The 24,017-nt window shown below is 44.0% G+C and overlaps 1 protein-coding gene across 4 annotated transcripts in view; it reads left to right on the forward strand.

The window, feature by feature from the left end:
• Window positions 1-24,017, forward strand: part of OXSR1 (oxidative stress responsive kinase 1) — a 191,544-nt gene that overhangs the window by 148,984 nt on the left and 18,543 nt on the right. For all 4 annotated transcript variants that reach the window (XM_068235944.1, XM_068235947.1, XM_068235945.1 and 1 more), the window contains exons 7-12: window positions 1,106-1,207; window positions 2,654-2,787; window positions 7,431-7,479; window positions 10,799-10,864; window positions 17,045-17,167; window positions 22,688-22,723. In XM_068235944.1, the coding sequence (XP_068092045.1) occupies window positions 1,106-1,207; window positions 2,654-2,787; window positions 7,431-7,479; window positions 10,799-10,864; window positions 17,045-17,167; window positions 22,688-22,723 (510 nt within the window). The remainder of the gene's footprint in view (window positions 1-1,105; window positions 1,208-2,653; window positions 2,788-7,430; window positions 7,480-10,798; window positions 10,865-17,044; window positions 17,168-22,687; window positions 22,724-24,017) is intronic.

The following is a 24,017-nucleotide window of genomic DNA, read 5'->3' on the forward strand; positions in this document are numbered from 1 at the left end:
TAGGGACATAATCTAAACGGTTTAATTATCGGGACCACTGGGCAAATAAAACGTGTTTGTTTTATCCACAGGAGAATGTTTAATTTTAAAACTATAAAGGCTGAACACTGAGAAATAATGATTTTTTTTCTTTTTTTTTCTGTTTTTCTCATTAAAATGCATTTAGAATAAAAAAATTCTTAGCAAAATGTACTATCCACAGAAAGCCTAATTGGTGGCGAAAAAAACGAGGTATAGATCATTTTCTTGTGATAAGTAGTAATAAAGTTATTAGGGAATAAAAGGGAGGAGCGCTGACAACTGAAAATTGCTCTGGTCCGTTAGGATAAAAACCCTTGGGGGTGAACTGGTTAAGGTGGCCACGAACGATACAATTTGCTGAATCATCATTTGTGAACGATTATTTGTATGAACGGTCGGAAATGAACATATTTTTTGCATTCTATGATTGGCCAAATGCTTCAGTGTTCTGTGATTGGACTAAAACTACAGAATTGTGGTAATGCAGAGTTCTAATCTGAAAGACAGATTTCCCATCGGAAATGTAGTAATTTCGTTTTCGCAGACTCCTATTGAGCATCCCTAATCCTTGGAGGCCCCTTTTACAGTATAAATGGAGAGAAGCACAAAAGGAATAGGTGTTAGGTGTTTGCAGGCTTGCACCTTTTTTTCTTGGTAGCTCTATTGCCACCTACTGTACAGTTCAAGTATTGGCAGCCTATATAATCGGATACCATTATTTTCTGACTCTCTTCTAAAACTCCTCACCTGCCCGGCAACCGATTACCTTCTTTAGCTCTCTGTGTAACTAGCACTCAAATACATAAGGTGCTCCCTTCCTCCCTGTTATTTAATTACCTTCTCTACCTGCTACCTCACCGCAGCTAATTCCCTTTCATGCACTCATGCTGCTTACCCACCGTCTAATTGCCTCATCTGCATATACTTCAGGTCCCTTTGTACCAGGCACACACCTGCCTTGATATCTGGAGAGGAGAATTGGATTGGTTGCAGCACACAGTCAATTCTGATAAGACTTGTGACAAGAACCACCATACCCTGAGGGAGCTGGCATTTTTACTGTATTTCCATGCTTCTGTTTTAGGTTCGAGGATATGATTTCAAGGCAGACATCTGGAGTTTTGGAATTACAGCTATTGAATTGGCTACAGGAGCAGCTCCATATCATAAATACCCTCCAATGAAGGTAACTCAGACTTTTTTTTTTTTTAATATACTTGTGTTGTTATCCCATCAACTTAACAGCTGAGCAGCTAGGTTTAAAACAACATGCTTACTCGTGTGACATTATCATGAAGGTAAAGGAAGTTGTACTCCAGCAGTGGCTGGATAGTGTAATGGTTAAGGGCTCTGCCTCTGACACAGGAGACCAGGGTTCGAATCTCGGCTCTGCCTGTTCAGTAAGCCAGCACCTATTCAGCAGGAGACCTTAGGCAAGTCTCCCTAACACTGCTACTGCCTATAGAGCGCGTCCTAGTGGCTGCAGCTCTGGCGCTTTGAGTCCACCAGGAGAAAAGCACTATATAAGTGTTTCTTTGTCTCTTTATACTGATTTTTTTTCTTCAAGGAATTAGGATAGCATTTACCTCTTATGTGCTATGCATGCGTTTGTGATCCCTCCCTTTACATAAATAATGTCTGTGTAAGGTCCCCATCCAGCAGTTGATATTTAGAGGAAGACTACCAGGGAGGCAACTCCAAAGACTGGCGATCCAATGGAGGAAACTTACTCTTTCTCCAGTACATTACACAGATGGAGTTCTGTGTTGGATTGCACACCTTGGCAGCCAGCTGGACCAGTGAGGGGAGGAGCTCCACTGCCCTCTCTTAAGGGACAACTAAAGTGAGAGGGATATTGAGGCTGCCATATTTCTTTTTAAGCAATTTCGGTTGCCTGAGTGCCCTGTTGGTCTATTTCTCAATCGCACACCTGAAACAAGCATTTTGCTCATCTTGTCAGATTTGACAAAAATGTTAGAAACACTTGATCTTCATATGCTTATTCGGGGTCTATGGCTAAAAGTATTAAAGGCAGTGTATCCGCATATAACCAGGCAACTGGTATTGCTTAAAAAAATAAATGTACTCACATCATTCAGTCACAAAAAAGGGGGTTGCAGTAACCAATTCCCTGTCAGATCTATACATCCATTTTTCACACTATAGTGAGATCACGATCTGTCATCATGACGACAAACCGTGATCTCACCAGAGCCTCTGAGGACAAGAAGAAGAATGGCTGCCAGCATCTGGAACCTGCGGGAGGTGAGTTGAAATGCCGTCCACTGAACTGTCTCTAAATACCTCCCGGCGGATACCCAAAGTCAGGCTGCGGATTACCGGTCCTGGCTTCTTTTTTCCACCCCGAGCCTGACTCGGGGCTACCGCCAAGGAGGGTAAATCAGTTTTTCTGTGCAGTAAGTGCACACGAAAATTGACAAGTGTGACCCCTGCCACAGTACAATGAAGAGCTTTCCTCCTGCACACCAAACTATGACCCCTAGTGACTGAAGAGAGCGAGTGCACATTATCAGCTTCCAGCTGCTGCTGCTGCATCCACACTGGAGCACAGGGATTTCTGCTGACAGCACTTTGGTAGTGTTGATGTTAAAGACATGTTTTCCTATTTCAGGTGTTAATGTTGACACTCCAGAATGATCCCCCTACATTGGAGACTGGGGTGCAGGATAAGGAAATGCTGAAGAAATATGGGAAGTCATTCAGGAAGATGATCTCCTCGTGCCTTCAGAAAGACCCAGAGAAAAGGTGACTGCTGATAAGGATCGGCAGACAGTAATAATGGACTGTATATAATTTGGTTAATTGTGCTTTTTCATTCCTTTATTGGGGAAAGCAGATTAGTTTTATAATTTTTTTAAATTTATTTTATCATCAGTGCTAAATAGGGTCATCGCAGACAATCGATAATTACCTTGCAATTACGTTTGATCCCGCAAATTTGATCAAATGATTACATGTGAGTTGTGTTTCAACTGTGTATATTGCCAGGGCCGGATTTGTACTCTTTACCGCCCAAGGCCGCTGCCAACAGCCACCCCCTTTCAGTATAGGTAGCCAGATGACCCCTCCCCCTTCCCTCTAGTATAGGTAGCCAGATGACTCCTCCCCCTTTCCCCTCCAGTATAGGTAGCCTGGTGACTCTTCCCCCTTTCCCCTCCAGTATAGATAGCCTGGTGACTCCTCCCCCTTTCCCTCCAGTAACGGAAGCCAGATGACTCCCTTAATCCCTCCTTTTCCCATTTCCCCCTTTCAGTATAGGTAGCCAGCTCACCTTCACACCACAGCAGCCATCAGTGTCACTCATTTCTCAGCTCGTCTCCAGTGCAGAAGCGTCCTCTTCCCCTCTGTCTCCAATGTTGCCCAAGTCCATAGCCACCGACTACAATGCAAATGTGCACAGAGAGCAAGGTGGCCGCTGGCAGCAGAGTACTGCAGTCAGGCACTGGCCTGATCTCCCTGCATTGTAGCATTAGCAGTTCAGCCTGCTGCTTTGGTGCCCTAGGCCACGGCCTAGTTGGCCTAAATCCGGCCCTGTATATCGCTGAGAAGGTGCTGTTTGGTTTACCAGCTAAACATTCACAGACGCATAGTAACAATAGTATAGGGTTTGTCTTCTCTTCAGTGATGGCGCCTCTACATTTGCTGCCTTCCTTCTCTGTGTATCTGGGTTTTTAATTATAGCAAAACACAGATGCCCTACAGATCTAGTTTTAACTTTTGTCAGTTTGCTTATTGACTTACAGAACTCTTCTGTCCTTGAAGTTCTGCCAGAAGCTTGTGTAAAATATTGTCTAATAAATGAGATCTGTCACTCCACAGGCACAAGCTTGTCATTGTATTTGGCAGTTTCATTAGGAGTTCAGTGCCTCCTTTTGTATTTGACTCTGCATACAAAGTTATGAATTCACTTCATTTTATAACCCACCTACCACCTACTCTGCTGTCACATATGTGGGATTTTAGTCACAAGCTTTGGACAATGCTGCTTTGTGAGCTAAAGAAAACAAGTGCTAGCGCAGATTACTGAAATTATGTGTCGGCACTACTGCCCTCTAGTGGAAGCATGACTTTACTGGCGTGTGTAAGCTAGAAAATAAAAAGGCAGCGACTTATCGCTGATGTTCAGTACTGTAATGCTATGATCAAGGCTGGATTTATACTTTGTGTGCCCCTAGGCCAAGTATGTTGTAGTTCCTATTCCATGTGCAGCAGCGTCCCTCCCATTCCATGTGCAGCCCCCTCTTCCATGTTAACATCTATGTTTGCAGCGCCTCTTTCAGGAACCTTGAGCATCAGTTCCCTTTGTCATGTGTTGTTGCCCATGTTCAGCCTCCTCTTTCATGTGTAGCAACCCCTCTTACATGTCCAGGTGCCTTCTGGTGGCCTTTCCAGAAATGGGGCCCTGACTAATTTGGACTTGCTCACTGACAAATTATTAGAGAAATTCATTTATGGAGAAATTCAGCTAGCAAAGTTAAACTTTTTATAAATGATACATGTTGCCAAGTGCATTTAGAACTACGAAGCAAAGAGTTCAGGTTCACTGTAACAGCAACCTGTGAATTAACCACTTAAGGACCATGGGCTTAAACCTCCCTAAAATTCCCCCCCCCTCCTTTTTCTATGGTCGCTCCCAGGATGTATGTTTGTTTTTTTTATAAATATTTATTGTATTTGTAATAAAACTAAATTTCCCACCCACCCTTCCCTCCCACCGCCAGCCAATCATCAGCCTATGACAGCCGATCACTCCTGAGCCTCTCAGGGGGACAGCCGTGTCACATGGCTGTCCCCAGTACAGCGGTGCCGTAGATCACAACCGTCCAACAGTCTCCTAGCGGTAATCGCAGCTGGGAGACTGATGACGGAGCTGAGCTCCGTCATCCAAGTGGAGAATCCTGCAAAACACTCCCTCAGGACTTGACGCCGATCGGTGTTAGGTGGTCCTGGGGATGGCACCGCGTCCACACCCATCGGCGTGATGCGGTCGCCAACAAGTTAACACGAGCATTATCCCATATGACCACTAGAGGGTGCTTCTCCTCTCATTCGTTTTAGTAGGAGGTGAATGTAATTTTTATATCTTCACTGCCATGTATGAAGACAGGAAGGGACAGCTACAGAAAGCTTTACATAGTGCATTCTATTAGAATGAACGCAGCTGGGCCTGCTATGGCAAAAGTGCATGGGCATGGCGTATAGAAGTGGTTATCATTCTTTTAGCAATTGCATGCAGCAAAGAAACTCCATAGACGAGCTCTAAGTAAGCCCTGTTCTCTTTTTTTTTTCCAAGTCAGTTTAGTTTAGTTTTTGGGGATAAGAGCAGTTCAACTATTTGAATCATAATAAATGTGTTCTGTAGCACCGACATGCAGCACACATAGAGTACAAAGTCAGGTCACTGACTGTTCTTCAGAGGAGCTCACGATCGCATACATCTAAAAAAGGCACCTGGACAAAAGGCTGTAGGAGTTTGCCATTAGTAGTAGAAGAAATTGGCGATATTCTACTACTGAATACCGAAAGTAGTTGCCACTAATAGTAGAAAAAAATTGCTTCTCCCTGTCTCTTCTCTCCTGTGCCAAACGCTAGGGGCACTGTGATACGTACCTTGCGTGACTACTAGAGGCCTCTAGTGCTTATGACGTGACAATGAACGGCTTGAAAGAGACTGTGGTGTGCTGGCAAATCCTTGCAATTCTGATTTACTGGGCGTGGGCCAAGCGCCCATGGTTTTAACACCCATACTACATAAGGAGGTGTGCCCACACATCCTCTGTATTGTGTAACTTGACACAGGCGTCCCGGGAGAGAAGGGGAGGAGCACCCAGTGGTAGAAAGAAGACGCAGGAGGAAGCGCTGCCGGGCAGGAGAGTGTATACTTCATAGCCTACGTCGAACGCCGCTCGCAATGCACTCTCAACCAATCAAGCATCTTCCATTCATTGTAATCAATCTATATTGGGTGAAAAATTATCAATTGAAAATAGATTGTGGCATCTATTAAAGCACATTAGATCAAATGATCGAATTGGCTAGATATCAATTAAAAAAAAAATCAATCAGTGTATGGCAAACTTTAGGTTGCTTTAACTACTTCTGTACCAGCAGTCTCTGGCTCCTTAAAGTGAACCAGAGACGAAACACCCTCATGTATTTTACCATATATATCAGTAGTAACATTAGAGAAAACACCTACCCTGCTCTCTGTTTTATCCTTCACTGCTCAGCCTGCTTGTTAGCAGCCCTGATAACATCCATGACTGAGCATTCAGTCTGGCTTTGCTCAGGAAACATTATAGCTGAGTCTTTTGTTTTTTCAAGCCCAAGCCTGCCTCCTTCTGGCTCTGCTATGACTCAGCTATAATAATTATGATTCCTGAGTAAAGCCAGACTGCATGCTCAGTCAGGGAATTTTATCAGGGCTGATAACAAGCAGGCTGAGCAGTGACGAATGAAACAGAAAGGCAGTGTAGGTGTTTTGTCTAATGTTCCCACTGATCTATATGGTAAAATACATGAGGGTGCTTCATCTCTGGTTCATTTTAAAGAGACTCTGTAACAAATTTTTCAGCCTTAGTTCTTCTATCCTATAAATTCCTATGCCTGTTCTAATCTACTCTGGCTTACTGCAGTCTTTCCTAACTGCACTGTCTCTGTAATAAATCAATGTATCTTTCCTCTGTCCTGTTTGTCGGGCTAAGGTTTGATTGTGTGGAATGTGCAGGGCTGCTTGTGATTGGTAGAAGCGATACACACCCTCTGCAGGCCCCCTGCACACTCTGAATGACTCACACACTATGCTTAGCTGAGCCTATTAGAAGCTGGTTAGTTTGTTTGTAAACACTGCCTAAAACTGTTAATTACAAGCCAGGATTGCAGCAGAGAGTGGCAGAAACAGCACAGAGGGGCACAGGAGAAAATAATGAATAGAATGGTATGCTTTTTATTGTAAGAATATTAGAGTACAGATTCTCTTTAAGGACCGGAGACTACTGGTACTGCAAAACGGCGCTTACCAACAAATTGCTGTACAGACCCGCCGGTCATGGCGCTTTCCCATTGCCTCAGGTCCCTCACTCTGCCGTCTCTATGACGGCAGATCTCTGTACATCGGTCAGGAGCCGCTTTCATTGGCTCCTGACACTGTCCATCAATGTAAGCACAAGCTATGATTGTCGATGTTACGAAGGGGACAGCGGCATCCTAGAGTGCAGCTGAACTGCAGCGCTGGATCTGATATACTTCTAGGGGCCGAAAGAAGCCCCAGGTAAGCAAAGCCTAACTTTTTTTTTCCAGCTCTGATATATTTTTTTAATCATATGCTCTTGTCATTTAAAAAGCATATTATTCTGTTACTGTAACTTTATTTTTTGTCCTTTCTGCAGGCCAACAGCAGCTGAACTTTTGAAGCACAAGTTTTTCCAGAAAGCTAAGGTATGGGATTGGTTTATATGGAAGATAAATCACAGGAAAGGTGTTTTGTGACTCTTCAGCGGAGAACTTGAAACAATAATTGCCATAAACTGTGACACGCTCTTCGATGGCATCCCGCTCACAGTTCTCCCTTTTCCACGGGAGATGAGCTATTTATTGCAGCTATTTTTAGAGAGTGTTTAGCCTCTTTGCTCATACATACACCTTGCTGTGAAAGCATTGTGTGTTTTATGGCATTTTAAGCCTGAGTTATTAAAGTGCAAAGTGTAAGGCACAGCAGTTGGCTGTAATAACCAATCAGAAATGAGCAGTTAATGTAAGTTATTACAGTCGGTTTTCTCGCTTCCCACTGTGAGTTACAATGTGTCTTTTGGTTATTAACCAAGCCTGTTTTGCTTTTTTTAAATTTAATGTTTGAAGGGCAATAAGTGAACAACGCTGCAAGTTGTGTACTGTTTGCATATCTTTTCCAATGTAAGCATTCTGAACCACTTTTCAGAGCCTTTGAACTCCAAAGACCTGAACTCAGAGCTTCCTCTCTTCTCCTGCAGTGTCTACTTCCTGCTTTCATGAAAGCAGATAAAGGGTTAACATCCTGTGGTTACATATTAGCTCTTTCTGCTGAGGACTTCTGAATTTCTGTGCTTGACACAGCCGGGAGATCAAATTACACTTGTGATTACTTACAGATCAAGGGGAATTAGACAGGCTCTTCTTTCTAAAAACACACAGGGTGCATTTCTCTCTGTTTTCCTTGTGTCCTATGCAAGAGTTTAGGTCCACTTTAAGGAGAACTTCACATCAAAAGTCTGTACTGATGGAAAAACTCACAAGAAATGGCATAGCAACGTCTTTTATTTATTTCTGGTTTTCTGTCTACTTTTCAGCCTCTTCACATCTTCATTGCAGTCTCCTGTGATATTGGTGAAAGGAGTAGTGTGAAGGATTCTTCAGTAAAGGCCCAGACCTACGGCGCGATATTTGGGTCGATGTTATCCAACATTGGCAACATTTAACAAAAGCATGTTAAACGTTGTTGCCTCCACGTCGATCACGCGTCATGCGACGGAAACTGCGGATTGGATCTTTAAGATGTGCAACGACTCCGTAGTACAGTGATTGCTTACTTCCCATGTTGTATAATGTCACTTGAAGTTGGGAGCAGGAAGAGTTGTCATCTGACAAACTTCGTCAAGGGGACGTCGCTGGACCCGTCTAGATGTGAGCATGTAGCTTTAGACTAGTACAGCTCTTAGGGAAGAAGAGTGTGAAATAAGACACTAATACAGAGCGTCGTGTGGAAAGTATTTGTTCTCGTTTCCTATTGCAACCAATCACATTCCTTGTTTTATTTGTAAATCTGTACTGTACTCAGCTAAGTTTGAAAGCAGGACAAATGATTCAGGGAGAACCAATAGTCCTTCAACACACACTAAAGAAAAACTATTTGAGGGGACATACTTCCTGTGCCCATGTATACAAAACAAAGATCTAAAGTGAACTCGAGGCGGATAATAAGTAAAAAGTTATATACTTCTCTAGGAAGAGGGAAGCCTCTGGATAGACCAGAGGCTTCCCATGTCCTCCTCGCTCCCACTGTTGCCATATATGGACCCTTTGAACAGATAGAAGATCTTGTTGGATGTGTTCTCGTGGCTGTGTTCCCTGACGTATGAGCGAACCTGTACTGCGCAAGCGGCTCCAAGCTACTGCACACCCACGACCGTATTCATGCAGGTGCATGGGAACACAGCCGCAAACTAAAAGAGGGTCCAGGCAATAGCGGTGTTCTCGAGGAGGACATTTGACTTGAGATTGTCATTCCACTAATGAGAAATCCCCGGACTTGAGTCAAGTGGTTCAAGAGAGCAAATTAAGTCATTTAGGAGATGCGTTAGTTTTAGAAAGGAGGCAAAATAAGTTAGAGGATCTGTAACTTAATAAATTCCCCTGGGGAGTACTCGCCTCAGTAGGGGGAATCTTTTGGATCCCATCTAGGCTTCCCCCGTCCTCCTGTGGTCTCACTACAGCCCACTGAACATGTAAATATTTACCTTCCCGACTCCAGGGCAGGCGCAGTAGCGGCTCTCTGCTCGGAAATAGCTGATCTTTGTTGGGTCTGCTCTACTGCGCAGTAGACTTGCACCTGCGCAGTAGCGTGTACCCGTCAGAGATCGGCTATTTCCGAGCTGAGAGCCGCAGCAGCGCTCCCACTGGAACAGGGAAAGGTAAATATTGCACAGCCTGACAAACTGTCGGCTGTGCATACAGTGGGTTGCAGCGAGTCCATTGTGGGACACAGGAGGACAGGGGAAGCCTCGATAGGATCCAGAGGCTTCCCCCTACCGAGGTGAGTACCCCCCAGGGGAACTTCTTTTCAATTACAGAGTCTCTTTAAGGTTCGAGTGTGTGTGTATTTAAAAGCAGGATGAAACAATTTTGATGATAAATGGTGTTGAGGACTGAAGCAGGCAAACAGAGTGCCGGACATTTGGGCGCTTCCATAGGCTGTAATGTAAATTACAATTATTGCAGCGCTCAGAGGGTAATTTGGGCGCCGGCAAAATATGGAGCCGAAATTACAAGAAAAACTGCAATTCGACCACCAGCAATAGCTAGCAGCTGAATTGCATCTTTCCCGAGTCCATGGTGGCCCAGAGGGAGAATAGTAATACATGCCACCGGGACTTTTGCAGGAGCAGGGCGAGTCATTTTTCAACTTTGCCCTGCACCCAAATTTCCCAGTGCGTTTTTGGATGTATGCGTTGAGGACCTCCTCCCCTGTTTAGGGATGGCGTGCCCAATTTAAAAAGTGTGGCCTTTTTCAGCCCTCCTATGAACATGTTTCGTTTTCTGTTCAGAATTTGCTGTCATTTTAAAAATATTACCTCTTCTCCTCAAGGTGTCCAGCTGAGAAAACATTATTTCTTTTTTGGACATCAAAAACCTGGAATACTGAAATGTTTCACAGAAACCATTGGAGAATGTTATAAACTTCTTCTGCTTGTTTGAACATGTTGCCATTAGAGGTGTTTTTGCTATCTTAGTTCTCTTAGCTCTGTAGAGATCTGCAGCGATTCCAAGAATTTTAGCTTGATGTGACTCCCGAGGCAGACAGGGAGCAGGCCAGGACTTTGCTGATGAGTGTGAGATTGTGGCCAGACAGAATCGGGGTTGTTCCACCTGCTGCCACCCACTAGACTGAGTACAATTAAAATCCTAATGAGTATGAAAACCAGAACTATTCTAGCTGTCAGTTCCCTTGTTTTATTATGTTTTAATGACTGACTGAGACTGATTTCTCCATTCCTGTTTCCAGAACAAAGAATTCTTGCAGGAGAGGTTGATGCAGAGAGCCCCCACCATCACTGAGAGGGCCAAGAAGGTGAGCTGCGTTTCCTGACCATGGCTTTACTGTCATGCACATTGTGTGGTTCAGATGTATAAAATCTCAGGTACATGGTCTCAGTATGTTTTTTTTACCCACTTCACATCCAGACCTTTTTTCCCCCTTATGGACCAGAGCATTTTTTAACATTTTAGCTATGTCCCTATTTAACCAGCAATAACTTTATCCCTACTTATGACGCCTAAATGAAATATGTATAGTTTATTTTCAAGACAAACTAGGCTTTCATTGTATGTCATTCTTTGCCTCAATTTGGTTTCTATGCACTTTAGTGGAAAAAGAGGAAAAAATACATTTCTCAGTTTTACCAATTCCAATTAAAAAAAAAAGTGCTAATGTAGATAAAAAGCACAAATCTTGTTCAGCTATTTCTACCGCTTATCACAAAACTTATATTATGTTTCTGTCACAGTTTATGGTGAAGATATTTGATTCTGAAATAATGCTATTGTGTGTATTTTTCACTATGAACTGAGAAAATAAAAGTATTTTTAATGGTAAAAATAAATTGTATTGGTTCAGGAAACATATGTTCGCTTTCATCAATTAGTGCTGCATCAGCTAGTGTCAGAAGTGTGCACAGGAGCAAGCTCAATCCTGCACAGCACTGGTTCAGCTCCAAGACTTAGATCTATGTCCTTGTGGCTTAGATGAAGTCACATAGGACGTAGATCTACTGTAGTGGTGGATAAAGTGGTTAAAGATGAGGAAACCTATCCTGTTAAAGCCAATGGGTACCGCTATAAAAAAAAAAAAGTCAGATATTCGCCTAAGGAGAGGGAAGGCTCGGTCCTAATGAGCCTTTCCTCTCCCGGTGCCCTCGGTGCTGCGCTAGTTCCCCCGTTCGCGTCCGCCGCCGCAGGGACTTCGGAGGTCTTCGGGAGCACTCGGGCTTCCGAAGACTGGCCGCTCCATACTACGTACGCGCGAGCGCGTCAGAGGGCGCTCGCGCATGCGTACCATGGAGCGGCCCCGTCCTCGGGAGCCCGAGTGCTCCCGAAGGATTCCGAAACATCCCTTCGGCTGCGGAAGTGGCAGTATTTGACTGAACTGGTCGAATACTGCCACGGGGGATCCTGCGCGGGACCGGGCACCGGGAGAGAAGAGGGAAGGCTCATTAGGACCGAGCCTTCCCTCTCCTTAGGTGAGTATCTGACTTTTTTATTTTTATTTTTTTTTTTAAACGGTAAACATTCACTTTAAATGTAAAGCTAGCCATATTATTATGGCCCAGTATGCCAAGCCAATAGATGCCTATCCAATTGGAAGTTGATTTGTATCATACACAGCAAGCTTAATTCTGCTAGATTTCAGCAGAAATCTATCAAACATCGATTTGAAAATGTTAAACTGCGAGATGCAATGCAACATAATGCACCATCGATCCTCCCAGGGGTGTGTACTGCTTGATGCAGTGCAACGTTATGCACTATCTGCCCAGCATTGTATTGCATCCCACCATGCTGCAGTCATGCAAGAACTAGTAATGTGGTCATGTGTTTTCAACACTGTCATACCAGAAATGCCTCCAGACATGTGGGAGAATTAGTAACCCAACATCTTTGCAAGCTGAGAATTACAATACTATCCTATCTTAAATATTTAATCATAAAGCAAGTTTTATTTTAACCACTTTACCCCTAAGGATTTTATCCACTTATGGACTAGAGGAATTGTCACATTTCAGCGCTCCTCCCATTCATTCGACAATTATATTATTACTACTTACATCTTACTACAATGTAGTTACATTATTACTACATCTTGTGATCTGTATCTTTTATTGCCACAAACTAGGCTTTTTATGCCTTTTAAGGGGGGGGGGGGGGTACACTTTTGCCAATTCCATGCTACTGTACATAAAACCCACACATTTCATTAGCCCATTCTTCAAGATTATTAGAACGTTTAAATTATATTCCTGTTTTGTGTGTTTTTTTACCCAATCAATAATTAAAAGCCCTTATTTGCAAAATAACAGTAATATACCCTCATGACATGCGTAGTACAAAGTCCATAAGGAAATTATTTATGTATATTTATTTTTATGCGGTCACTTTTTTTTATTTTGTTATACAAGTGGATGGGGAAGGAGGAGTTAATTTATTTTTATTTCATTTTTGCAATTTTTGTGTAATACTAGATGTCCCCACACAACTAATTCTGTGTGCTCCGAATAGAGTTCAGAGCACCCTGGCAGTGTTTGCTACAGGATTGATAATTGGCTTCTCGTTGAAGTCATGATCCTTCCCATACAGGCATTTTCATTGGCTCAGGGAACACGTTTCTGTTCACCAATCACAGATGTGCCAGTCTCTGCGGGCGTGAGTGGCGGGAGCTTGCGTGTGCACAGCAACGGCATATTAGAACGTTGTGTTGCCGTTAAAAGGGTCAAATAGGATCTTTTCATGTGTACAGTTTACATTAAGTGGCCAATTCAAGTAATTGTAACAAAAATATATAAAATGCCTGTATACAAAAAAATTTACGAAAAACCACAAAATCACTACTCTCATATTTTAATCCTCAAACTGTGCTGTCATTTATACCTTTTTGAATGCCTAATGAAAATGGCACAGCGTCACCTGCTGAATGACTGCTTGCAGAAGGTTAGCGTGTCAGGCAGGGAACACTTGCATGGACGTTTCCCCCGCGATTCCCGGGTCTGTGTCATAGTGCGGTCCCGTTTTGCACTTGCATTTTGCTCATGATTTTTTTGCGTGCATTCTGCGATTTTTTTTCATATGCGACAAAATACCTTATTGCAAACGCGTGGGCTGTGCAAGAAGATACAGAAAGCTGTGTGATTTAACCATTCAGAAAATGCGAACGCAAAAAAACTAATGAACGGTAACTGTGCATTTCCAAAGTAGAGCAATTTACTTTAATAGCCAGTGCAGGTGTGTGTATTTTGCCTTATGTGGAAAATGTGCACAATTTCATCAAGTGTGTTCTCTGCCTCAAAAATGTGAACTTGCCTAATATGTTGCATCCTTTAGGACTGTAAAAGGAAGGTTCTTGGATCAGTCACTAGCTTATCACTATTATATTGTTTAGTGCATTGTGGAGTAAATGTGTTCATTCTTGTCACTGAGGGGCTGGATGGTGTACTGTACTAATTAAGGGCTCTGCCCCTGACACAGGAGACCAGAGGTCGAATCTCTGCTCTTCCTGTTCAGTAAGCCAGCACCTATTCAGTGAGGAGACATTGACAAGACACAAAACATTTATATCAAGCTTTACTCCTTGCGGACTGAAAGCGCCAGAGCCGCAGCCACTAGGATGTGTGGCATCCTACACATGTATTGCTGCAAAGATGGCTTCATCAGAGGTTAAGCTATTTCTCATCACACATGCAAAATCTAGTGAGTAATGAATATTAGATAAGCCATTCATAGAGTAGTGCCTGTACCACAGACTAATCTCAGGTTTATCAGGACAAAGCCATGGAAATTTAAAGCTATTTTCCATGCTTCCATTAGGAGACCTTGGGCAAGACTCTCGAACACTGTTACTGCCTATAGACCGCGCCCTAGTGGCTGTAGCTCTAGCGCTTTGAATCCGCCAGGAGAAAAGCGTAATATAAATGTTATTTATCTTGTCTAATATATGCTATATTGCCAGTATAGTCATATGCAGACAAGCAGCAGGCAGGCAAGAAATATGATATGGGAGTTTGAAGGAGTCGCTGTGTGTAGTCGCTTGCATTGAACTAGCATTGATCAGAACAACCTAATCAATTTCAGTTTAGTTTAATAATCACAAATACACGTTATTATCCATTTTGTTTTTATCACCATACTATATTTTTTATATATATGCAAGTTACCGCCCTAATAAAATACTTGAAATGCGGTGTATTTTTACGAATGACACATCAGGAATTTCGCACTTCACACAAATGTGATCGAGGTTCAAGACAATCCTATTCGCGATTGCCATGATAGACTCATTTCAACTCCTTTGATTGTCTGTTTTTGTTATATATTTGTATAATAAAACCACAGAGCTATTTGGAGTTCAGGATTTTAATATTTAAGCTACCTTCTAGCTGCAATCTCAGCATTGTAATCGAATTGCCTGTCAGGGAAGCTCTTGCTAATTAGATACTAGTGTGAAAAATGGTGTATTTTTTTTTTTTTTTCATTTTTTTTATTTCTTTAAAAGCTAATGACTGTTCTTTGTAGCTACCGAAACTCATCATTATTCCAGCTTTTCAGTGTTTCTGTATAATATGAGCAGAACACACATTTGCATGAAGAAGAGCAGGATATGTATGGATGGGCTTCTGTCTGCACTCCATGCACCTCATTCATCAGGACTTCTGAAAGAGCAACACATCAGATAACAGCTGATGACATGAAATTCTGATTGGTTACTATCACTACTGCCCATAATTCTTTATTTACATCTGAAAGTAAAGACAATTTGATGGTTGCATGGTAACCGCAATGGATAGAAGGGCACGCTATAAAACCCATTCACAGTGGCTTACAGTCAGTCTGAAAATGCGCAGTGCAGCACTCAGGAATGTATACATCACTGGTTCTCAAACTTTTTTGGGTGGAGATGCCCTTGATGGCTTTGAATTTTTTTTCAAGGTACTCCTAGGCAGAAACAACTACCAAAATGCTGTTTTGAGCCTTATATGGAAGCACCCCCCTTTCCAAGTAGTTAGTGATGTTTGTTAGGCAGCATCTTCCCTCCATGCAGTCAATGACTGGCAAGCCCCTGTCTAAATAGTCAGAATCTCCCCCCCCCCCCCCACATTAGGGAGCATTGACACGGAATACAGTGACACAGTGAGGTTTGTACCAGCAAGGCAGAATGAGGCAGCAGAGAAAAGACTGACAGACTTAGGCAGAGGGCAAAAGGGATCGGTCATTAAAGGTTAAGGACACGTTGTATAAATATTAGAGGGAATCTGGAGTAAGCAGGTAACCAATGTTGCCAGTGATACATGCCACAAGGACTATAGCGTTTCCTCCCACAAGATAGAACAGTAATTTGCTGGTCTAGTGGCCATTACACCATCACCTGATCCCGTTTGTTCTTAGAGGAGCTGGCGGAGGTTGCGGGAAGAAGCATGGTTTTGCAGGAGTGGGCATAAAGCCCATTATTCAAAGTCTCTTGCCAGCTTTTAGTATGTGCCACTACTTTAATATCCCATTCATGGCCACTGTGATTACCTTGAATAAATACATCTCATAACATACGTACAGTACAGTAAAACTATTAGTATAAAGGGGTATTGCACTCCCATAAAATTACTTGTAAAACAGCGTAGAGTTTTATGTATGGGCAGTCCCCCGTTCAGGTGGCCTCCTCCAGATGTGCTGTCCTCAGTGTATGGTCAGCTGCCGCGCACACAGCCTCCTCCTCGCCGCTTCCTGACACTGCTCACTTCACTGGTACTCATGCACCGCCACATCCGGAGTCCGCCCGACTAGTTTTGTTATAAAATAATTCATCGGGCTGTTTATACAGAAAGCCAACTGAAAGAACCTAGGAGTGTTAAAGTGTTGAACGATCGGTTAAAAAAAGAAAAGGTTAAGGGCCCATTCACACTTGTAAGTTGCAAAGCGCTACCGTTTTGCACTGGCGATTTTACAGGGATTAGCGTGGTAAAATCACTGTATACTCTCGCAATTCAGAGAGATCGCGATCAGCACTTTCATAAGCGCTGTATCGCGATAATGTGGCAAGTAACACGGTTTGCGAATGCCGTTAATTGCGAAAAGCTTGGAATCGCAGTAGTGAGGTCACAATTGCACTAGCGCTTTGGCGATGAGCGGGAATCACCTGCTAATCGCTCTAGTGTGAATGGGCCCTAAAGGGAACCCAAGGTGAGAGGGATATGGGGGCTGACATGTTTATTTCCGTTTAAACAATGCACATTGCCTGGCCGTCCTGCTGATCCTCTGCCTCTAATACATTTAACCATTGATTCTGAACAACCATGCAGATCAGATGTCTATGAAAAATCTTACAAGATTAGCTGCATGCTTGTTTCAGGTGTGCAATTTAGACTCTGCTGACCGTAAAGATCATCAGGACTGCCAGGCAACTGGTGTTGTTTAAATGGCAGACTGCTGAATGGGGGAGCTGCATATTGATAGGTAGTCTCATTAATGGAAATGGTTTTGTTGTCGGCAGGTTCGGAGAGTTCCAGGATCAAGCGGCCGGCTTCATAAAACAGAAGATGGCGGCTGGGAATGGAGCGACGATGAGCTGGATGAGGAGAGCGAGGAGGGAAAAGCAGCTGTGCTACAGCTCAGGGTAATGCATAAAGACACATCTTCTATAGACTCCCATGTGAATGATTGAACTCCTCTCATAGGGATTCTGCTGCTCAGTTTCAGGCATCACTTTGTTTCTCATCATTCAGTCCTTTATTTGCTGAATTCATTTTCTCACATTTAATCAGCTCCTGCATGTGTAAATCTACGTAGCCCTTTATGCACTGTAATCTCAGCTATTACACAATTCGCTGTACTCATCATTTGTTTACCAGGGGAGTCTTTAACCTATTCCCTCCATAGAGCAGAGATACAACAGCCAGTTAAAGCAGTAGGATTAGCCATACCAGGGCAGTTTCTAGGCTAAATTTCACCCAGGGCGAGGGTGTAAAAATCGTTGCCGTCGATATTGTGTTTACACACCTTAAGATAGGTAGGTGCCTGCAGTATAGGTTAGATAGGTAGGTGCCTGCAGTATAGGTTAGCTACATAGGTGCCTCCAGTATAGGGTAGCCCGTATAGTTACCACCAGTATGGGTTAGTAGGTGCCCCCAGTATAGTTTAGATAGGTATGTGCCTGCATAGGTTAGATATGTAGAGGAGTGCAGTATATGTCAGATAGGTAAGTTCCCACAGTTTAGGTTACATAGGAAGGTGCCTGCAGTACAGGTTAGATAGGTAGGTTCCCCCAGTATAGGTTAGATAGGTAGGTTCCCACAGTTTAGGTTACATAGGTAGGTGCCTGCAGTATAGGTTAGATAGGTAGGTTCCCCCATTATAGTTAAGATAGATAGGTGCCTGCAGTATAGGTTAGATAGGTAGGGTACCCCCAATATAGGTTAAATAGGTAGGTTCCTGCAGTTTAGTTTAGATAGGTAGGTTTCCGCAGTATAGGTTAGATAGGTAGGTTCCCGCAGAATAGGTTACATAGGTAGGTTCCCGCAGAATAGGTTAGTTAGGTAGGTTCCCGCAGTTTAGGTTAGATAGGTAGGTTCCCGCCGTTTAGGTTAGTCAGGTAGGTTCCCGCAGCTTAGGCTAGATAGGTAGGTTCCCGCAGTTTAGGCTAGATAGGTAGGTAGGTTCCCGCAGTTTAGGCTAGATAGGTAGGTTCCTGCAGTTTAGGCTAGATAGGTAGGTTCCTGCAGTTTAGGCTAGATAGGTAGGTTCTCGCAGTTTAGGTTAGTTAGGTAGGTTCCCGCAGTTTAGGCTAGATAGGTAGGTTCCCGCAGTTGTGTGGCAGGTGGGGGAGCGGACATAATAGTTATAACTCACCTGCTTCCGCCGAACCCGCGCAGCTTCAATGTCCTTCCTTTCCCGGCATCTATCTCATTAGTAACAGCGCTCCCTATGATGACATGCGGTACGTCATCACAGGGGGCCCTGTTACCGCGCGACGGACGCCGGGAGAGGAAAGACATTGAAGCTGCGGAGGAATGGCTGAAGATGGTGAGTTGTAACTATTATGTCCGCTCCCCCGGCTGCTGCGCCCGCTCAACTGACCGCACACTCATGCGCCCCGGGCGATTGCACGTATCGTATGCCCATAGAAACGGGGCTGAACCATACTATGCCAGGGGGGAAAAACACATATATAAGTAGATAAATACTTGATCTACTTACATAACATGTATTGCACTGTCCACATTTTGATTTCAGTGAATTTTATATATTAAATCAAGAGAATTCTGTTCCTGGTGGGAACCATGTCTTTTGCCCACAGTTTGAGGCTAAATACTGATGTCATTTCTTCCCTTAACTTTTTTCTTTTCTCCTCCAATCGCTGAGTCGCCTCAGTCTGGCTTGTAAACACAAGTGAGCAGAGGATCATGTTTCAGCTAGTCAGCTAGGCAGGGAAATAGGGAAGAGGAGGAATATATTATAGATAAAAAGAACCCCTAGCATGCAACTGAATGGCAATGGCTATTAAAGGGCCAGTGCTCCTATGGTATGAGATAACTCCAAACCATAACAGCAGAAAACGTTTTGAATGCAGGATTAGCATCTTTATCATTTAATACACTCAGACCAGTTGCTGCTGAAATTTGATTTTCATGGTGACAATCCCGCTTTAAGGCTGCAGACAATGTGAAGCATAGTTTAGGCACCTCTGGTCAGTATTATTCTGGAGGGTAATTCACTAGAATTATAAACTGTCATGGGAAAATGGCTTCTGTTTTAAAACACTCTAAAACGTACCTGAAGTGGCACAAAAAGTAGTTAAAGAGAACCTTAGGGTGGGATAAATTTGGGGGCTGATCTATGTATTTCCATTTAAACAATGCAAGTTGCCTGGCTGTCCTCCTAATCCTTTGTCTCTAAAGGTGCCTATACATCTAGCGATAATGGACAGATTAGACAGAGACAGATCTCTCTCTGATTATGGCCCCAGGTGCAATCGCATCACATCGCGCTGCATATAGCCGCAGGTTACTTCCATTTAGTCTTCCGGAAGTCCGCATGTGGCCATCTTTTACTGCCTAGGGCAGCGTTGGGCAAACAACGGGCTGTCGGCCAGATTCCTCTCCTTCTCCCACCTCCTCCTGCAGAGTTGCGAGCGGACGACGGGGCTTTTGAAACTCAACTTCATTCAACGCTCCCCGGGTTGTGTCTCCATGGCAACAGTTCCTCACATGACGTGCCAGCGTATTACACGCTGGCAGCCAGGTTATAATACGCTGGCATGTGACACCCTGTTGCCATAGAGACGCGTCGCGGAAAAAGTTGATTGAAGTTGTTTCAAGTCCCCTGCCGCCCACTCGTATCTCTGCAGGAGGGGAGGGGAGTTGGAATGTAAAGAATGCGGCCCATGGTGCGCAGCATGCGGTCTGGGTCGTGTAAAGATTTCACAGCCCTGGCCGAGGGGAGTCGGATGTGCTGCGGATATCTGCAGCATGCATCTGATACTTTACCCGGGTCGCATCGCAAAATTCACATGCAATGGAAACTACTCCACAATGCTCCATTGACATTCATTGGCTTCAGGTTTGATGCAATGCCAATTCGCAGCTAGTGGAAACGGGCCCTTAATCGGATCAGAGAGAGATCTTTCAGCTGCCCATACACCGCAAGCCGATTCCCGATCGCTTTCAGCATGAAATCTTTCGGGATTTTGTCTGGTGATGCTGCCCTTGGCCGCTATCCCCCCAAATATTTTATGTGCCTGCATTTATACCGTCCCTGCGTGTCTGTACTGTATCTCAGCATTGGCGCCTCACGTGGCTCCCAGCTTTCTAGCTCGTGGGACATGCGTGGGATGTCACATACGCCCCACGTGCTATATGCCGGTAGCCACGTGGGACACGATTGCTGAAATACAGCACAGGCACTCAGGGGACATCTGTTACCGCTGCGCACCCAAACAACGTCGGTATGAGATTTCCAGCATATCTGATACATTTGACCAATTTTGGCCGGAAATCAGTTCAATCGTCAACCAGGCATTCTTGTGGCGGCACCACTTTTTATCCCATTTGAGAATAATTACCAGATGGTTGATCGGCTGCCAAATCGATACCTGTGTAGCCACCAATGCATTTAGCCACAGACCCAGAACTAGCATGCTGATCAGGTGCAACTCTGGATTAACCACATGCTTGTTTCAGGTGTGTGATTAATGCAAGGTACACACGATACAATTTTATGGCAGATTTACCTGCCAGATCGTTTTTTTTTTCAACATGTCCGATCTGAATTTCGATAGTTTTTCCAATCGATTTCCGTTCACTTCTATGGAAATAGATCGGAAAATCTATCAAAATTCAGATCGGACATGTTGGAAAAAAATCGATCTGGCAGGGAAATCTGCCAGACTATTGTATCCTGTGTACCTAGCATCAGACACTACTGATGCCACAACAATTAGCAGGGCTGCCAGGCAATTGGCATTGTTTATAAGGCAATCAATATGGCAGCTTTCATATCCATTTCTCTTCACTTCAGGTGTCCTTTAAAATGAAAAGTTACTGTGTAGCCGTGATATATCACAGCAACTGTAAAGGCGGTAGAATTTCACTGTAAAGCCCAGCTGCCGGCTCAGATGAAAATATTCCACATGAAAGGTTAGAAATCAAAGGGCCCAAATACTGTTTGTATAAATTAAAGCTTCTTCATCTGTGATTCTGCTCTCAAAAATACGAAAAAAATGTTGTCACAAGACCTGAAGCAGCCAAGTTGAAAAGAGTTAATGGAAAGTGTGGGAGGGGCTGTTGCTTTAAGTATTATGATAAAGGTTAGCGCTTATCTGCTGCTCCCACTAATGAAGCTTTGCTGATCCCTGGTAAATCCTGGTATTTTCAAACACTCCGAATAGTATACCAGGGAAGCACAACTGCAAAATGTGGTCCTTACAACAACCCGCTTAAAGTGTACCTGGCAGGGGGATTGCTAGCACCAAAGATCAGTGGCATGTGCCACGGATCTGTTCTGGGTTGTGCCCCGAATGTCCTCCAGCCAGAGTCGGGGAGCTGGGAGGCTGGGAGTGGTGGTGCGTCGATAGGGGGGCATGATGGGTGCTGTGATGCCTTTATAGGGTCATGCAGGTAGCTGTGGTGCCTTAATGGCAGGTCAAGGAATGCTATAGGGGGCTGCCAGACAACTTGGCAGCAGGCCAGCCCTCCCATCAGAAAGACAGACCAGCCAGCATGGGTGAGGGGGGCTTCATTCAAAATTTTGCTGGGCAGGGCTACTTAGACCGCTGTTAATTTGGCTCTACCCATGACCACACCCACATTCTGGTGTGACCACACCTATTTTTCAGCTGGAGTGCCCAAAAGTGCCCTGGATCTCTTAGGATCCCAACAACGACTAAATAAGTCTCTGGATTTATACTTACCTTATTTATTGTATTTATAAAGTGCCAACATATTACGCAGCGCTGAACATTAATTTAGGTAACCTGGGGCTTCCTCCAGTCTCCCGAGTCACCTTTAGTCCCTGGGCTTTGCATGCACAATAAAGTGCGACATGGCCAGAGTACCAGGCCATCCGGCAGGAGACCGGAGCGGCATCAAGGGCTTCTTTACATCATTCCTGGAAGAGGGACTGATGAGGAAGAGAAAAGGGCAGAGGAACTAGGTTCCATAAGAGGGGACTGGCCCTCCAAAGCTTTCTAATGCGTGTGCATATCTTTGTTTATTCAAAGCTCTCTGCTCTGCTCCAGTCACACATCCAGTCAGTCAGGCCTGCCTGTAGTGGAGTAACTCTAGGTGTGGCCGTATGTCGCCACCTAGTGTTAATTAGGGAGTAGCTATGATCAACACTAAGTAGCACAGGACTTGTGACATGACAGACAGACAGGCAGCAAAGAAGGGAGAAACCTACACTACACTATGGAAAGTAACTGGCCAAAAAAAAGACACTTAAGCAGTGCTGAGCTTGTCAGAACTAGTGCTATCTGTGCCATTAGTTGGGTTTTATAATTCCCCTGTGCCCAAGAAAAAGCGGTTTTTAAACCTTCCCCACTCTCTCCAAACAAGAACAAAATGTTTTGTATTTCAGGTTTCAAAATAACGTGTATGCATTTTCCTCATTATGCTTAATCTATTCTATGCTCTTCTTTCAGTCCCCACGTGTGAAAGATTCTGTACCGAACTCTGAGGTGAGTGGTATTTGAGGCTTGTCTACTGACACGCATGGAACGGATGTCACCCACCAGCACTTGGTTAGATTATGTCAGAAATAATGGGGCCTGATTCAGTTCTATAGCACTGGACTAGATTTTATGAAAGAAGTTAAAAATCCTACAATCCTGGGCTAGACTTATTGAAAACGGTCTTCTATTAGGTGGCATTAGTTAGTAATCCTTACCCGTATTAGCCTATACTTGTTGCTTAGCATACATCGGCTTTCCATAAGAAAAAAGCAATGCACGTTATATAAACACTAGTTGACTTAAGCCCGTTTAAAAATGGGCTCTAGGTCTCTGACGCCACCACCGGATGTCAATGCGTATGTGCGTGCACCCGCCCAGCTCCCTAGCCCCGTCCTTCTGTCCCAACGGCTGTCCGTGCAGCACAGGCGCAGTAGCGCAAACCCACGGACACAGGGACAGGAGTGTACGTAGGGACAGTTAGGTTTTATTGTATAGGATTTCAAGTACAGATAATTACCTCACTCAGACCAGATTGGAACAGCTACACTGATCTGGTGATGCTTTCTTAGGACATCTTGTGCCTCCACATTCAACAGTTAAAAGCAATATCTTTCAAAGGATGGCATGGGCACGAGATGAAACAATAAGAATTTATTGCACTTCAGTGTAAAAACAGTATTGCAACATTGCACATAGTACATCACCTGTCCAGGTTATGGCACGCAGAGAGTGCTCCGCCAACAATTAGAGCAGACTGTGCTTAATCATGGACCAGGAGAAAGTGGCAGCACTACTAATCAGGCTGCAACTGAAATTAAACCAACAGAGGTGTGCATGTACATAACTTCAGAGGCACAGTGACCTTTCAGCAACTCTGTGACCCAGATTAGATTCTCACTCTCTTGCCACTGAATAGACTACTTTAATATATCAAGACCAGGATTTTAGGATTGTCTATGTTGATTGATCCATTGATCTTCAGCACTTCAGGTTCGTAGTAAATTAGGACCAGTGTGTCTTACGCCTTATTTCATAAATAATGGTAAATTCATGGGAGTAAGGGTGTAGAAGTGCATTTAAAGTACAAAAAAAGGAGAGGGTGGGTAGCTGACATGGACATTCCACATAGAATACCTGCACAGAGCGAGTAGGTGAATTGCTGAGGGGTGGGTTGGTGACATGGAGGCTGCATATAGCAGAGAAAGAGAATAGATGAGGGGTGAGCAGTTGACATGGGGGCTGCATATAGCAGAGTAGGAGAATAGATGAGGTGTGTTGGTGACATGGGTAGTGCACACAG

Source organism: Hyperolius riggenbachi, chromosome 5, assembly GCF_040937935.1.
Source record: "Hyperolius riggenbachi isolate aHypRig1 chromosome 5, aHypRig1.pri, whole genome shotgun sequence".
In the NCBI taxonomy this organism is placed as follows: Eukaryota; Metazoa; Chordata; class Amphibia; order Anura; family Hyperoliidae; genus Hyperolius; species Hyperolius riggenbachi.